At 32.4% G+C, this 18,595-nt stretch overlaps 2 protein-coding genes across 2 annotated transcripts in view; one reads left to right on the top strand and one right to left on the bottom strand.

Annotated features, from left to right (window-relative positions):
- Positions 1–12,766, top strand: part of LOC117120681 — a 71,419-nt gene extending 58,653 nt beyond the window's left edge. Inside the window, exons 13-22 of the mRNA XM_033265713.1 lie at positions 232–357; positions 1,556–1,631; positions 6,741–6,986; positions 7,434–7,652; positions 7,888–7,941; positions 8,910–9,011; positions 9,936–10,032; positions 10,783–10,984; positions 11,398–11,549; positions 12,348–12,766. Of these exons, the coding sequence (XP_033121604.1) occupies positions 232–357; positions 1,556–1,631; positions 6,741–6,986; positions 7,434–7,652; positions 7,888–7,941; positions 8,910–9,011; positions 9,936–10,032; positions 10,783–10,984; positions 11,398–11,549; positions 12,348–12,486 (1,413 nt within the window). The 3' untranslated portion in view covers positions 12,487–12,766. The remainder of the gene's footprint in view (positions 1–231; positions 358–1,555; positions 1,632–6,740; positions 6,987–7,433; positions 7,653–7,887; positions 7,942–8,909; positions 9,012–9,935; positions 10,033–10,782; positions 10,985–11,397; positions 11,550–12,347) is intronic.
- A 1,213-nt stretch (positions 12,767–13,979) lies between these two features.
- Positions 13,980–18,595, bottom strand: part of LOC117120683 (DC-STAMP domain-containing protein 2-like) — a 29,232-nt gene continuing 24,616 nt past the window's right edge. Inside the window, exon 10 of the mRNA XM_033265715.1 lies at positions 13,980–18,448. Within this exon, the coding sequence (XP_033121606.1) occupies positions 17,157–18,448 (1,292 nt within the window). The 3' untranslated portion in view covers positions 13,980–17,156. The remainder of the gene's footprint in view (positions 18,449–18,595) is intronic.

Below are 18,595 nucleotides of genomic sequence, written 5' to 3' on the forward strand. Positions count from 1 at the left end.
TAAGTGGGTGTTGTTGATAACAAATTTACCAAAAGAGCCTTGCTTTCCAAGTAATCAGAGCTGTCATTCAAGCTTCATTATACCATCAATGATAAAATTTAAAAGGACCTGACAACAACAGTTTTGTTTTGTTCCTTATGCCTGTTGCCTGTAAGCCACACCTCTACATTTCTACTGTGTCTTGTTAATTCTGGATATTTGTAGTAATAAGTATATGCCATTTCATTGCAGAGAGAATTGACATCAAAAAGTGAAATAGTTGAAGTTAATACTTTTGACAACAGCATCAATAAGAGTGATAGCAACATGGCACCTGATATAGAGCACATGGAAGATGCAAACGAGCTAGAAAAAATGGTGAGAAATATCCTTGTGATCATAATTTGATTTTGTGATCTTATGAATGTGATCGGTTCGGTGTGATAATGTGATCATGTGATTGTTATGTTCATGAGATCTTGTGAGAGTTGCAGTCTTGTGGTCATTTGATCTCATGTGATGTGCTCATATATGATCATGTGAGCTAAGTAGCATGTGATCTTGAGAAAATATGATCTTGGCATGTAATATTTTGCATGATGATGTATGTTTTATTGGTATTTTGTTACCAAATGGAAATTATAAAACATTTTTAAAATAAATAAATAAGTAATGAATTTTCTTGATTAGATGTCTGTGAGAGTTTCTCTGTAATGAGTGGATTGTTTATAAATATGAGTATTATAAGAATTATTATATGAAGATGTGTAGAGTGGGAATAGTGTCTATAAGGATTATTGTGGAATACCTAGAAGAATAAGTAAATATATGATTGAATAAAATAATTATAAATAAGGATGAGGAATGTCTATAATGATAAGTAGAATTTTCAATAAGGAGTGGAATGAGTAGTGTTATTTGTGTTCATTTATAAAGTCTGGGTATGCATACAGACTATATCAGAATGAGTACATTGGAAGTTCTGTAAGGAAGAGAAGTGTAAATGGAGGGTCTATATGGATTAGTAGAAAGTATGAATGATGAGTCTTAAATTCATATTTTCGGGGCAGTTTCTTTTCATATCCTGTTCTGAAATATCAATGCAAAAGTATACTGGATAAGATTGCAAACTTAGGTAGTAACGGGAGCTTCACTAACTAACCTAATTACTGAGCAGAAACCATATACAGCTGAATATAAATAGACCAGAAGCCCCTATTAAAGGAATCTCTTTGCTATTCCCTCAATTTGATATATTTAAGGATAAATTCATAGAATGCAACTTAAGAAAATGGATGGAATTCTGCAGAAATACCTGGCAACCATTACTTAAAACTGTAATTGTTGAGAGATTAGTAAAAAAATATATAGAAATGTATTTTGGTACATAAATGTGAAATTAATAGATAATAATTTATATTTGGAACATTAACAGGATGTTAGTGAGAACTGTTAGGTATGTAAAATTGTGTAGTGCTATAGCACCAATAGATCGTGAGAACACCTGATTTAATTATGTTAATTACCTAATTTGCATGGTAGCATGTGCATGAATCTTTTCATTTGTCTTTCAAAGTTGGAAGTAGAGACGGTATTTGAAGAAAGGAAAAGAATCCGAGCGAGGTTGAGAGAATTACGCAGGCTAAACAAAGGTAACTGTCTTACAAATTATCTTTAAAAACAGCACATTAAAACTTATACAGGGTTAGTTCAGCTAATTAATAAACAATTTAACATTATATATGATCATTATCATTATATTATATAATTTATGAAAATAATTTAATATTCCATCAGATCTGCTTTGATTGATATTTTTCTGTAAATTTAAACTTTCCAGTGTTTATTATATTAATCATATATTATTCATATACTATATTCATTACAAATCAAATTTTCACCTTAATTATCTTCCTTGAAAAATATAACAGCCAAAATGTGTATTAAAAAATAATTCACTTAAATTTACAAAAATTTCAAATCTATTTGTTTTTATTTGGTGATGATGCATCATTATATTCATTGCAACTAGGCCTATAAAAGTTTTCATTATAACTATTGAATTTATTATGATATTTCTGAGTGAGAGCTACTATAAACACATCTTGTGCATCATTAACATGCAGTTATTACCCACAATTCATTGGTGTTCAATTTAGTAGATCTCAGCCGACCTTTGTAAATGTCAGTCGACCTGCTTGCCACCTGACCTACTTCTTTATCTGACACATCAGCCTCCATCTGTTTGCTTTCTCTGTTACTTATTCGCTCACTTTAATCATATTTTGCCTAGTCTCTAGAGCCTGTTCTACCAATGACAAGAAGCTTTTTTTTTTATGTTGTGTAACAAAATTTTGCAAAAAGAATGACGATCATTTTTGAAACAGACAGCATGTTCTAATCCTATAGACAAATTCAAGAAGAATGGCGCCCTCATTTGTCGACGCCATTACTGGGGAGTCCTACTTCTAGGCCTACTCCTAAAATGTTAATTCGGTGTGGTTATAAACACAGTACCATTGAGAAATCCAGCTTTTTATTTTGCAGCTGAATAGCCATCAGTCTTCAAACTAAAAGTTTATCTAACTTATGTATATTTCGTGTATTTAGACATCTTCCGACTTCGGAAATGCCACCCCAGTAATGGCGTCGACAAAAGAGGGCGATGTTCAAAAAAGTTCTTGGATTCGTCTATACAGAAATTTATTATAGGAGTAGGCAATTTCCCAATAACTGCATGCCCATTTCAAAACAAGTGTTTGATTTTTTTCTGAATAATTGTCAAAATCACCCGATTTTTATTAAATCATACGCGAGGCTTTTGCACAGGGAAATGCTAGTGTGTGAAATTCAGTGGCGTATCAGGGTTGGGGAGGGGTCACGCCTTTACAAAAAGTATACTCATGCCTTACGAGTCGGCCTCCTCCCCACTCCCCAAAAAAAGAAAAAAAAATATCATGCTCAAGTAATTAAAATTCTAAATCTAAAATCACCTTATTTTGCGAGCTAGCTTCCCCTTACCTAATCATCGAGGGCCCCACTTCTCTTCACATCCCCATTAGTCCACCCTCCTGTCGCCCATTTCAAGACTCCTAGATAAGTGGATGTAAAGAGGGAAGTGGGCTCATGCCTGAGGTGGGCTTACACCCAAAGAAATACTGTGCAATAAACACAAGAATCATGAAGTTGTTGAAAGATGAGCATAGTAATTACTGTACAGTACATCTCTACTCGTTTTTACCAATTTCTCAGCTAGTCTTTATGATCACCCATAGAATTTATGGGCAATTTCTTGGAAAGAGTGGCTAGAATGTTTCTAGGATGTTTGTACCACTACAAATAAGATAAATGGATTCAATTGCTAACCAGCTGTTATTCAAGATCATTGAACATAATTTGACAAGTTCATTTGTATATTTAGCCACTGTGCATCATCAGTATGATCAAAACATTGTTAATAACATTACCAACAGTGGCGTATCTGGGAATATTGAATTAGAAATTAGGGCATGAAGGTGAAGTTAGGGGCTTGATGAAAGGTGGGAGGCGTTAGCTCACTAAATAAGATGATTTGGGGTGATTTTTAACTACTAGAGCATGATTTTTTTTGGGGGGGGTGACTGGGGGGCATGGGGTATGCACCCCTGCTCCCATGCATCCCCTCATACACCACTGATTAACAATCACTGTGATCTTCCTATTTCACTATTTTTCCATCTCCTCATCTTCCCTGGAATCTACTCATCTTTCTCATTTTAGCACCTTTACCTTCATTATCTCAATCACCATCTTTAATTTCATCATCATTAGCTCTATCTTCAACCTCAGATCTCATATTGATGAACATTATAATAACACAAAAGTTATAAATTAATTCTTTACATAGATGTTACATTTTGGAAGCAAAAAAATATATATAACATTTTAATGTCAAACATTGAAGACCCACATTAAGTAAAATGTCATCGAAAGATATTTACCATTCTCACCAAGTGCTGTTTATTTGATGGGAACAGGTGACATGTCAACACATGGATACACACCTGCCTCCCTAATAACATTCAAGTCAAAAGAACTAATAGTACAGCCGCCTTAATTTAGCTATTAATATCCACCACCCACCATTTCATTTCACTTGTGTCCGTAATTAAAATGAGGATAAATTTCCTTAATTAAATATTAATTATTTTTATCTTATACAATCTCTATCATCATTATATCTATGTCTATCACAAACCCTAACATTATTATCAAATCCTATTGTCATTATTGTAATATTTGAGCGGCTCGGACCAAACCAGCTGTTTGTAGGAAAAATTCCTAGTTTTTGGTATTTTTAGTTTCTGCATGAATTCTTCTTTAAAACAGTGTTTATTTGATAGAAATCAGTTGGATATTAATAATAATTTTAGTATTAGCAAATTTTCTTTTTTAAAGGGGATGTTATATATATTTGTATCCATAATTATGTCTTGACATTTAAATATAAATACAACAAAAATGCTAAAAGTAAAAAAAAAACCCTGCCTTCACTTTGTGTTTATTTTAATCGGTTTCATTTTGTTTAAGACAGTATGCTTGCCACTGTTATTTTTTTTTTTAGTGTGTACAGTTTAACTGTCAATCAATCAACAAATCTGTGTATGCCAATGGGTGGATGTGCTGGTTTACAAATTAACTATGAAAAAAAAAAAATTTTATAAATTTAATAATACTCTTCTATTTGTATTGTCTATTTCTGATGTATATTGTTTATTTTAATGCATTCAGATAAACGAAATACATCATATTTTTATAATTTATATTGCTTTCACATTATAATTTTATATTTGTAATTTTTTTTTTTTTTTAAGTGTTCATTTTTGCTTGAATTAAATATTCTTATGCCACTGTACCAAACATTTTTTGATAAATTGAAATGAATTGCTCATCGTAGCAGTTCTGAATAATTTTTTTCAAAGTGTACATGGCAAGTGATACTCAGCCAATAAAATGTAGTTGTTAGATAGGATATTAGAAGAAATGCCACTACTAATGTTTTGATAAATTGTAACTTGTTTTTTTAATAAAATTGTTCATTTTTAATTTGTTGATATAACTTCTCTGAAACTACTAAAAAAGCAATACAGTACAAAATTTAGTTTAATTTTTCAAGGTTTTCTTAGTTACCAATGGACAATAACCCTTAATGTTATATAAATTCAAATGTAATATTCTCTTTTAGTATTGATTGTAGAATTCTTAATTTAAAACAGACATACTATTTCATTCACTTGCTTTTAAATTAAGAATTCTACAATCAATCCTACATTAAAAGCTTAATGAATTATTCAAAGATTCTCTTTTAGATTTTACACAGTGATGATGGTGGATGTGCTATTATTTGTTGTGAAATTATTGCATTCAGTGGAAATGACAAAATAATATGTAAAATAATAAAATAGTCATAAATATAGCAAAAAGGCTAGACATAGAGTAATGGGAAAAGTAGAGCCTTTTAGTGTAGAGTTAGCTCCAGAGAATGAAACAATGAAAATGACAAATCATTTATGTGCTTGTTATTGACATCATGTGTTGTTTTTGTTTTTGAATTTTGTACATTAACTGACTGTGCAGCCATCAATTTGTCTGGATGGCAATTTGCATGATAATTTTTTTTGGCAATGGCATGTTGGCATTCTTATAATGCATCTTAGCAATGAATGATAAATGAATGCATGGTCATTACAAGCTTGTCAAAGATACGGACACTAATTGCGGTCGTTCATTAGTGTAGAAATAGCGCATATGTGTTGATGACAAGTGTGACCATAATGTCACTGATGAAGATAATGATGACGCTGTGAGGCCAAAAAGAAACTTAACTAATCTCAAGTGACCCAAAATCACAAAATTCTAAGGTGTTTTTTAGGTTGTTTTTTTTTTGTAATATTTTTTTTACTAAAGATGAGCCCAAAATACTTCATAATTGAAAATGTCACTTTTTAAACTATAATTAATTAATGAGGATGATTAAGATTAAAATAATAATGACGATGATGCCAATAATAACAATAATGATGATGCCATTAATAACAATAATGATGCCAAAATAAGAATGATGCTAACAAGAACAATGATGGCAACAATAATGATGATGCCAAAAATAATGATGACGCCAACAATAATGATGGCACAAACATTAATGATAATGCCAACAATAAGGCCAAAAAAAATAATTGTTGTGTTTCCCTTAAATGGAAAAAGTTGATTTTTGACGAATAAGTAAGTGTACATTGAAATAAATTTTAACAAAAATAAATCAGTTTAAATAAAGATTTATTTGGCTTCGAAATATAAAGTAATGTGTGTATCTTATCCACACGATCACACACTGGCAGGTCGTACAAAACCATAATATGGCTATGAAAAATACCCAAAGAAGCATTCTAAATGTTAATTTAGATAGTGGTATTTCTCGATTATGCACTTGAATGAAATGAAGACCTTTGTACAAAATTTAAAAATTAAAAAAAAAAATGCAGATCCAAATTTTTGGAAAATTTCGGTAGGTCGCGGAGGGCAACACAACATTTTTTTTTGGCCTAATGATAGTGATGATACTTATTATCAAATTTTAATAACCATTACCTTTTATAGTCGAAAAAACACGAAAAAGTAATCTTTACAGTTCTAATCGCTTATGCTTGGATATTCATTGTTTTGTATTCCCACCCTTAATAACTATGAAACAAAAACAAATTTTCTTTATTTTATCACAGATGTTACTGTCCAGCCTCCTACTGACAGGGAGACACGACGTCGGAAGAGACAGGAAGCAATTAACAATTCGCAAAGTGCCTCCACAGACGACAAAAATAATAACATTAATGAAAAGACAACAGCACCAAAAAAAATACCACCTACGATAAAATCGCCATCTACTCCAGTAGACAACAAACCACCACAATCTACGATAACACCATCCACTCCTGTCGACAACAAACCACCGCAATCTACGAAAACACCATCCACTCCCGTCGACAAAAACCATAATGATAGTGATGATACTTATTATCAAATTTTAATAACCATTACCTTTTATAGTCGAAAAAACACGAAAAAGTAATCTTTACAGTTCTGATCGCTTATGCTTGGAAATTCATTGTTTTGTATTCCCACCCTTAATAACTATGAAACAAAAACAAATTTTCTTTATTTTATCACAGATGTTACTGTCCAGCCTCCTACTGACAGGGAGACACGACGTCGGAAGAGACAGGAAGCAATTAACAATTCGCAAAGTGCCTCCACAGACGACAAAAATAATAACATTAATGAAAAGACAACAGCACCAAAAAAAATACCACCTACGATAAAATCGCCATCTACTCCAGTAGACAACAAACCACCACAATCTACGATAACACCATCCACTCCTGTCGACAACAAACCACCGCAATCTACGAAAACACCATCCACTCCCGTCGACAACAAACCTCCGCTATCACCAAATAACAATTCCACCGCTTTAACTAATAAAACGACGGAAACAAAAACTTCAAAAGATAATCGAGAACAGGAGAAGTCAGTGATAACAGATGATGGGAAGACAAAGACTATTACCAATGTAAAGAAGACAGATAAAGATGGATTTCAAAGCGTCACTAAATTAACCATTTCAAAATCTGTTGGTAAGAATGAGAATGAACAGACAATATTCTGCTAATATGCACAGTGGAACCATCCAATAAGGTTACCACTTATTATATCTATCTATCTTTTTATTTTAATATTTGCGTATAGTTAAAGGGATGTGAATAAATATGCAAAATGATGTACTGTTGATGTGTCATGTTTCTTCATTATTATTTATTCATCATAATTTGATATGCTATTTGTTATTTATGTTTTCTGTAAATTTCACAGATGGTAACAAAAAGAGTGAAACAGAAACTAAAGAAGAAATTGTTCGCCAAGATGGTAAGATAGGTTTGAATTCATAATGATTCATATATACCCAATATTCGCTTATATATTTATATTTATGTATATTAATTTTAAATAGAAAGACTTATTTAATTATTATTGGCACAGTGGTAAGGTTTTAGGCCTTCATTTGAATTGTGATTTCAAAGTCAGACAGTGGTCAATTTGCTTGTACCTTTGCTCTCCATCCATGATTGTTATTATAATAAATAATACCTTACAAAATCAGTAGTGGCCTGGGGATGTACATTCGTGTAGTGGAGTGAATCTGTTAGAAGTGTCACAAATTCAGGTGGAGACAGAGTCCAAAAACAAAGCCCAGATCAGGGTGAAGAGAGCTAGATCTCTAGTACCAGAGAAACTAGACAATTTTGGGTCATTTCAAGCTGTTCCAAGACATTCCAATTTCCATCATTTTTTTGTGGCCAGCAAGTGACTTGACCTGTCCCCCTCTACTGGTGGCATCATTTGGTATGATTTGGAAGAGATTGGTTTGGTGCTATTATCTACACAAGTAAATACTTGTGAGCAGCAGATGTTGCATATTGTATAAAAGTATATCAGCCTCTAATAGCTTCTTGGATAGCTTCTGAAGCTCTGGATTGTTGTTGATTTTGATACTGTTGTTGTTGCTGCTGCTGTTATTAATGTTATAAATGTTTTTATTATTATTATTATTATTAGAATTATTATTATTATTATTAGAATTATTATTATTATTTATATTGTTACTGTTAATATTATTATTTTTATTGTTAGTAAGTTTTATTGTGATTGCTGTTATTGTTAGAATAAATATATTTATCGAAAGGTCCACTGATTAATCTCAGATAAGATCCTGATGATGACATAATTAATGTCGAAATATTGAATCCCAACACGATGGCGTGTATTTCAATACTTGGAGTATGTTTAATACTTTCTTAAATATATTTATCTCGTACTATAATTTTTGATTGTAGGGCCATGCGGATTTTCATATTCAAAGAAGTCAACCACTGTATCATCCTCCTCATCCTCATCATCCAATGTACCTGAATCTCGCCTTTTGACATCAAAGAAAAGTATGTATCCATATTTTATATAGTGTAATGTATTATAGGTGTAAATATTTTTAATAGTTATACAAAAATTTACAAACCTCCAATTGAAATTTGAATGAGAAAATAGTTGAAATTTCAGATTTTCATCACTACTTTCTTAACAATACATAGTTAATACCAGCCCTTGTTTATAATTTAAACAGACCTTTAAATTAGCTGGTAATATTTTTTAAAATTTTTGTATTAAGAGTTTTGTAATTGAGCTTTCTGCTTAGACCCACCGCTTATATGATAGCTAAAATTCCACAAAAACAGCATAAACGTTGTTGAACAATTTCATAGAACAGGCATGTAATGTTAACCATGTTCTGTTGGTTAGTTAAGTGTGATTAATAATTCAGAAAGTTCCCTCGAGCGAAACTAAATTCGTTTCATCTGAGTCTAATTTTAAGTTAACTTATTTGATTCAAAATTATATTTCATCAGAATATTTTATTATAGTTTTTTAATTTATAACTTTCGGATTTATTGGTAGTTTCTAAATTTTATGGAAAAAAATAATTCTAAATATTAAAATAAAAAATAATAGAGAAAGTGGTTGTGGGCAACATTCTTAAATTTAAAATAAAACAAACACAGTCCATGAATATAATATCCTTTAAATATCTATATGGATTTATTTTTATACTATTTAATGAATTAATGCATATAACAAATTTTGAACATTGCAAGTTGATGTATAAAACGCTGAAATTCATAAATTTAAAAGTAACTAATTTTAATATTTAATTCTATGAAATACTAAATGTTTTGTTTTTTTCTTTGTGCAGTTTTATTTGGTGACTTTCTGTATCGTTGGAGTATTGTTTTTTTTTTTTTTTATAGTATATTTAAATTTGTTTCCATTTTGCCATTTTCTCATCTACAAATAATTCTTAATTTCAGTGTCAAAGTTCGATGAAGAACTTGCACAGAAGAAAAAAGAAAGGGAAGAGCAACGAGCAGCAGATGCAATCAAGTGGAAAGAACAGCAAGCTGCAAGGTATACAAACATACATGTTCATCAGTTATGTTGAAATTTGAAGGTTATATATCTGTAATGGGCAAAATACTGCAATTTAAATAAAGCCTTAAAAGCACTGTGGGATTAAAATGTACTGTGTAGTGTGTATTCATTGATGATAATAAAATTTGTCGTATATAGTGCATCATACCAAACACTAATAATGAGCAATTAGTAGAGGTGCATATCATACACTAGTGGAAATTTATTACAAGAAAGTTAAATTAATGCTTGAAAAAAAAAATCCTGAGGGCCTGCAAGATCTTTAGGATTTTTTTTAAATGCATTAATTGCCTGTCTAACCTAAGTATATTAAATGTCCACTAGTGTATAGAGAAGAACTCTCTGCAGGTGAACATCTTAGTGCTAAAGTGTAAAAACACTGAAGTTGTTTCCACCTTTTGCAACGAGCCAAAAAAGATCAAGCAAACTGCACTAATGACAAATTAGTGCACTGGGGAATAGGACATTAGCAGTTACAGTGATGATGTAATGATTGACTTATAATAATTAGTAATTGATAATTGGTTTATTACTAATTATGTTACTACCTGTGATTATTCAATTGTAGCCTCTCAAAACAATTTAACTTTTAAAACAATAGTTAAAAAGTATATGATGTAACCAATGGAAAACAGGTAAACAGAATACATATTTGTATTGTGATTTACATTTTGCCAAATATTTCTACTTTAAACAAATTTTGTTCGAATTCATTTATTCATTCAGGAACGAACGACTAAAGCAGCAGAGGATTGCCGATCAAAGAGCGGCAAAGGACAAGAAGGCTAACATTATGCAGATGTTTGGAGGCAAAGCACAAAGTGGCGGTGGTGGCTCAGGTGGCGCTCCACGGATGATGGTTCAGAACGCTAACTCTATCAAAGCCAAGTTACTTGAATGGTGCAAAAGAACCACTTCGGAATATCCAGTACGATATTTTATTTAATTTTTGTTTTGTTTTTCATTCTTTATATCACATTACTACAGAACAGGGGAAAATTTAGTGGGGGGAGGGGCTGGCCTGGCCCGGCCCCGCCCCGTCCCCCTTTTGGGAGGTGAAAAAGAAAAAAATGATAGGCCACAATGCCTCAAATGTTGTTTTTGGGCAACACACGAGCATGCCCCCAGACCCCCTGGGGCATTGTTGTCTCGATCGGCCCAAATTTCGCCCCCCCCCCCCTTTTGGACATCTGGATCTGCCCCTGCAAGCTTTACTCTGGGGAGATGTTTTTGATTTATTGTAACGTATTGGTATTGGTATGTATTGGTAACGATATTATAAGTTAGACTACATTATGTACATAATTATTATTACTCATTTTGTTGTGTATTTTATTTTAGAATGTGAAGATCGAAAACTTTTCACGCAGCTGGAATAACGGGATGGCATTCTGTGCTATAGTGCACCACTATTTTCCTGGAGCATTCAACTTTGATGAACTCAACCCAAAAAACAGGAGACACAACTTTGACCTGGCATTCACAACTGCTGAGTAAGCTTTCACTGAACTCATTCTGGAACTTAGGTTTAGGGCAAGCACCTCATCCAGCAAATTTCGGAGTGAGTGGCCACAGCTCCAGAGATTTGCTGACAGGGTTCCAACACGTGTACTGCCTAGATCCTTGTCAGGTCCCAGGATAAAATCCCTAGTGAAGTTCATGGGGAATTATTTTACATTGTAGTTCAGTTATGGTTTCCTTGTGCAGGTGCCTAGCTTCAACCTCTGAGGTTACTTGATCAAAGCATCCTTTGTTCTCTTAAATAAATTCAACTTCCTTATTTTAAGCCTCATATGAGACTCAGATGTTAATTCTATAATTAGTGAGTAGGTTTTTCCCATTTTTGGTGAAAGCAGAAACAACAATATATGATATTTTGATTTCTACAAATTGATTTTGATTGTAAACATTACTACTCACAACAGTTTTATCTGACGTACATCAAAATATAATGATCTGTTTATATTACAATATGTTTCAAGCTGATAGCTCTTTATGTTTTTATGTAAAATTTTATACGTAAAAAAATCTATATATTAAAATATAAAATAATAGAAAAGAAAGGTTTGTGGGCAGCATGATTCTTAATTTACAATAAAATGATCATAGTCTGTGAATATATTATACTTTATATGTCTAGATAGATAAATAGTTTGGGTTTATACACTTTTATGGTTCTATTGCAACCCTGTATTTTGTTCTTTTTATACACTGTTAGGTGTTAAAATAAATAAATAAATAAATAAAAGAATATATGAAAATATGGTGAAAATTGTTTGTGTTCATTGCAGATCACTGGCAAACATTATGCCTCTGCTGGACACTGATGACATGATAATGATGAAAGACACGCCGGATTGGAAGTGTGTTTTCACCTATGTGCAAAGTTTGTACCGGAATCTACAAGGCAAGCCAGTTAGCCCTTCGTGAGCATAGTTGGACGAGAAAATGATGAATCTAAATTTCAATTTTTGTTGTTACTCATCCAATTTAGACTAACAGCATGCTACCTCAAGTCCTACTTCATCCCCTGATGCATCAATCAACATCAACTTTGAGTCATCTTTGACATAGTGATCAGATATTTCTGTATTTTGAATTTTTTGTTAGCATTGTCATCTTCATCATCACTCTCGTCTTCATTATCAAAACATCATCTTCATCATCATTATTCTCATCATCATTATTACCACATCATCATTATTCTCATCTTCATTATCACATCATCATCATCATCATCATCATCATCATCATTCCCATCTCACCAATCTCTATATACTTGAGTACATACACTGTGCTAAGTTAATTGCGATTGTCTAACATGTACAAACAGCGCTCCCTAACAATTATCAATATGTATACCATAATTGCTATGATTATCTAAGACTACATACGATTATGAAGGGGTGTGTTTTTTTGTATACGTTTGTAAATATTAAAAGTGTTTTAGAACTTGTAGCAATAAAGAATGGGTGCTAAATCTTTGAAAAATGGAGCAGAAAAAGGTATGTTTATTCAGTTGTTTGACTGCAAGGTATGTTTGAATATGTTTTGTGCTACTTACACAATTGTGTGTGTGTATTTTGGATTGTTTTCTACAAATTAGATTTAGAATATGTTGTACATTATATATGTGATCTTGTAGTTGTTTGTAGTGAATTAAATTCACAAATCTTAGACCATTTTTACACGATATTGTTTGTGTTACGTATTTCTTTATTTAAAAAACTGAACCGAAATACAATATATTGTTTTATTATGAATTTTCGATTAATTTTTTAAAACATATACCTATGCAATTATTAATAAAGTTTATGAACAAAATACGTAACAATTTGCAATTAACCTAAACAAATCATGTTGAAACATTTGGTGCTATAATATGCTAATATTAACTTAATATTTAACATAAATTTTTGAAACTTGCTAATATCTATTTCAAAATATAATTACTATGATGTTGTCTACATAATTACAATATTCATTGTTTAAATAATATTTTAATTATTATTTTAATTGATATTTATTGTTTTATCAGGGTTTAAAGATTATTATTATTATTATGTATTTCCATTATTATTATTTCTAATAATACTATTATTTATTATTTTTATTATAGAAATCATGGCTAATGAAGTTAAGGGACTGTTTAATATGTTGTTTAAATTGATATATAATTTCAATTCCATAAACTTATTTGTTTTTATAAGAAGGTATAATATTTTTGTAGCTGGCTTATATATTGTAATCTTGTAACATAGATATATAAATAATGGAACAGTATTATATAGTGCTCTAATGTAAATAGTGTGCCAAATAGCTACAAAAGTAGAAAATAAAACTATACATAGAATCCTACTATATATTTAGCTATGTAAGTTGATAACGACAAAACAGTTCTTTTAAAGAAGTAATAGCCTAGGTTTATAATGAATAAGTAATGTTTATTACAAACACTGTTCTTGTATGATAAATTGTAATTTGTCAAAATTCTGCCTCGCTGAATAATTTAAACTTTACAAAAACTTCCCCCAGTTTTTTTTTAATTACTTTTGCTCATTTTTGTTTGCCAGTGCAGTTCATTGTGTCAATTAAATTTGGCCACCCTGCTGTACCTAATTTTATAGTGAATTTGCTTCTCTCCATGGTAAGACAGGTGGGTGCATACAAGAGGTTTTAGCCTAAAAGCCAAATACTCTGCTTCAGTGGTCACTATGGACTTAAGCTCAGGGCGGGTGGTGACAAATTCACAGGGATCAAAGTCTGCGTGACACTTTGTCTGTTGACATTCTACAAAATCTTTGAAATCATCAGCAATCATTTATATTTTACAGGATCAAAATATTTTAGGGTTTTTAAAAATTTGCCTGGATCCTTTGACACAAGAACATCTCAATATTTTTCATGAGGGTCTTTTAAAATATACCATAGACCTTGTAGTGCATCTGATTCACTCAAAATACATTTAGGTCGTCCAGTGTACACCAAATGTCACAGTTCATCAAAAACCATTAAATTGATGGGTCTGAAGTACAATTAAAGTCATTGTTCACCAATGTTCATTTATTTATTTTTTTAAGTGTAATAAGTCAACCTATTGTTTTTAGATAGGACTTGGAATGCTTTGAATGGCAAATATGGGGATTTTACATAAAGTAATAAAAAGGCTGTAAAATACTCAGACGCAATTTGTTTTTTTTTTCAGTAGCAAAGCATTGGGTTACATGAAGAGTCATTGCTTGGAAGAGGGATAATGTCCAACATTAAAAACAATCTGATGTTTAATTAATCATCATTACGATGTTATTAAACACCGATGAATAATATAGAAAATAATAGGCATATCATTTTTAAAAAGTGAATTGAATTATAACTGTTATTTGTTATTGTTTAGGTGTTTTGAAATAGGTTCCTTGAAAAATAACGCCTGGTTTTGTAACTGTCAATTGATGTGGTAGATTTGTTACCCAAATAAATACATCTGAGTAGTTTACATCGCCTTTAATTAACTAACTAGATGTACGGTTACGTAGTATTGTTGTCTATTCTTTGAGATTTTTTTTCAAATACTGTATGAAATGTGTATGGATTGAACACTGTATTGAAACACGAGTAATGTGATTGGAGTACTGATTATTGTACAGGGTTTTAACCCATCTAAATGACAATGTGTACACAAATACGTGTATGGTACTGTACCTGTAGTATACCACCATATACCCTACAGTGATGTCATTTGACAATGATACTTCATCATGCATTGTAGTTTTTGCTTATTAGTGCAATATTTGTACATTGATTTTAAACTTGCCGAAGTGTCAAGAGACAGGTAACCAATCAACTCGCTAGTAGTAGTCAAGTGATTTTAAAACAATTGTGATAGCAATGTTATTTGAATATGCATAGATTTATCATTAAATATTTTAGTACCTGAAGTAAGTTTGGTATGTATTTTGATAATTGCATTATAAGTTGTTTATTACATGAAAGTTAAATGTAATAGGAAGAATATTTCCGTGAGCTGGATGCAACATTCCACAACTTAATGAATGAAAATATTCTTTCCCTTGCATGCATGAATGAAAAATATTTGTTTTTTACTACCACACCAACAATAGATCCTTGTCATTTAATATTTTATGGAAAAAAATGAAGTTATGTAAATACCTAATGTCAGGTCATATTAAATGATGAGGATCTATTAAGGTGCGTTTTAATATGACTTAAACATGTTGATAGCGTCCTCTGGCACCAGTCATAGTGAATCATTCACATATATCATGGTTCCTATACTTTATACTATAGGATCCAGTTTTCAGTCGTTCAGCCGAGAGCATGTGTAGTTGTGCTCTCGACTCTCACTTCAGCAATTAATCGGGAATACGATCTTTTCGTTCTCCCATTGTGTAACCTGCATGTCTAAAATCCAAGTTGAGATTGGAAATCACACGCACAGCAGCAGCGGAGACAGGGGTCCAGCCAGCCATGGAGAGACCCTCCCCCCCAAAGTTTTCAAAATATAAAAAAATAATATATAAAGTGAAAGTCTGTGAGTGCCATTGCCGACCATTTAGAAGTACCATAATTATAAATTTTCTTACCTCTGCCCCAACCATGGTTGGGTTGGGCAGAGGTGGTAAAGACTCTCCATCTGTAAAAGTCCCTATTTCAAATTCCTGGATTCGCCATTACATAATGTAGTTTGGGGCCCGGTAGGCAGTTTGGTTCAGCATTTGTTAAACTTGCAGTCAGGAGATCAAACGACATGCTGACCAATTTCTGTTGGCCATGCTTAGATATCCCAGTTTGTATTGTTGACGAGCTGTGGATCACACTGTGTTTCAGCCCTAAAAGCAAGAATTTCATGGCAAAATATAATTATCGTTATTAATAATAACAAAAATAAAAGTAAAACACATGATTGTAACATTGGTGCGGAGATAAACCTCCACTGGTGATAAATTACTATGGTAAACCCATTTATACCAAGAAGTGGCTTTCAGGCCTTGTTTTGGGCTGAATTGTGTAAAAAGCAAAGAACTAAGTTAGGCTAAGTTCAACAGTTTTTTACACATAGGAAAGAGATTTTACTTGCATGGTTATATTCCATATCTCATATGGTATAATGTGTTAATATTGACAACATCTTTGATTGTATTGTACATATTAATTTATTTAAACACCATTATCTACACCTTTATCTACAGTACAAAATATAAGCATATACATATTACAATCAAATTTATCATATTTTACAAAATGATAATACAGGTAATACAATAAAACAATATAGCAACAATTTCATTATGCATCATGATATATAATTATATTATACAACAATTTATTACAAAATAGTAATGTTTTCATAGCCTTTTTATTAAGTACAGTACTGCCGATTGTATACATAATTTTAGTTAACGTTTCTGTAATAACAGTGCTGCTGAATGTTAGACGGAAGCATAGTTTGGTTCTCACATGCCTTAAAAAGTCGAAAGCATTGGTCATCATCTCGCAATCAATTTCTTTAAAAATATAGCTCACATTCTCCCAGTACGCACAACCGCTGATCATTGCTCGGTAACGATGCTCGCCGGTAACGATTAATTTTGTGTATTATTGACACCGGTTTCGACGTCAATGGGATCCTCACAGAGTGTACATTTGTTGCCAATTTGTTGTAAGCACTCCGCACAGTAAGCACCGCTACATCTTGAATTGTCACAAATATAAAATGAATCATTCTCTTCGCTTGCGCAGCCAAGACATGCGCGAGACTTATTTCGCAAGATTATGCGGCAGAAATTATTCTGTGCTGCCAACCAGGCACGGAAACTTATTCTCTCTACTTCTCTTTGCTCTCGGTGGTTGTCCTTTATCGTTTGTTCTAATATTGACCATAGTGTTCTTCGTTTTCTTAGTGTTTTATTGTAAAGGTAAATTGTACGGGCGTGTTCACGATCCGGGTAATAATATGCCGCAATCCAACGACGTAAGCGCAGGGCATATGCTTGGAAAAGAATAGTCAATATTATGAAAGCGTGCAACACACCTATGATGATGACGATCCTGTCATCTGGCTTTGTAGGTTGTGGTATGCACTTTTCTGCATCTGATGAAATTTGAAACGTGTTTGCATTCTGAGTACCTTCGCCGTATAGATTGCGAGCAAAATCGGCCATCAGACCAGTTCCCTCTATATTGTAGCTCAGATCTCCCCCTCCTGATGCATTGTAATCAATTTCACTATAGAGTTGTTGCATAACGAACAGTAACCAATAAAATCCATAGTCTACAAGGACGATAATGCCCGTCATAAGAACTTTCAAAAGCGCGGGTGCTAACCCGATTTTAAACTTCCCTTTCTCTGTATTGGAAAGGGCGAAAGATGTAACGTCAATTAATTTCTTCTTTTCGTATTTCTTAAGGGGTAGAAGAGGTTCATGTCTGTTTTTAATTCTGAACTTATCCAATTTCCTGAACTCCTTCGTAATGTAGAAATTATCGAACCTGTCTTTGGTGACGTAACTCGCATGATACCTATAGGATTGATAAAGTAGGTAGACAACTGAAAAAGCAACCAGACGATCCAAAATTAAGGTTATAATATCAAATGTTCCAAAAGTTTCCTCCAGTTTGTCGCTTATCTGCTTAGCTATGGCTTTCGGATCGCCTGTCAAATTTACCTTCGTTTCGTGCCAGTTTGGCACAAAATCTATATCTACGTTGAATTTATCCACTATATCATCCACAATTTCTGAGACATCTACTACTGCAGCTTCGACAATGTTGTCTCCTAATTCTGGTAAAAGACATATCTCACCACCAACACGAATGACTTCACAGAGACCCACAAGTTTCAGAGGTTCGCAGAGAGTGTCTACTACCTTTATGGCTGTGTCAGTCAAGTAGAAAAAAGAAAGAAATATGTTAATTGGAGAAATAAATATTTAGGCCTAACCTTTCTTGGGCATCTGTCAGTGTACATTATTTACAGCAGCAACCCTCAAGCTCAATTCTTAATTGCTATTGAACCATTCAT

This window comes from Anneissia japonica, unplaced genomic scaffold, assembly GCF_011630105.1.
Source record: "Anneissia japonica isolate Jap-2015-1 unplaced genomic scaffold, ASM1163010v1 scaffold288009_len375886_cov190, whole genome shotgun sequence".
In the NCBI taxonomy this organism is placed as follows: Eukaryota; Metazoa; Echinodermata; class Crinoidea; order Comatulida; family Comatulidae; genus Anneissia; species Anneissia japonica.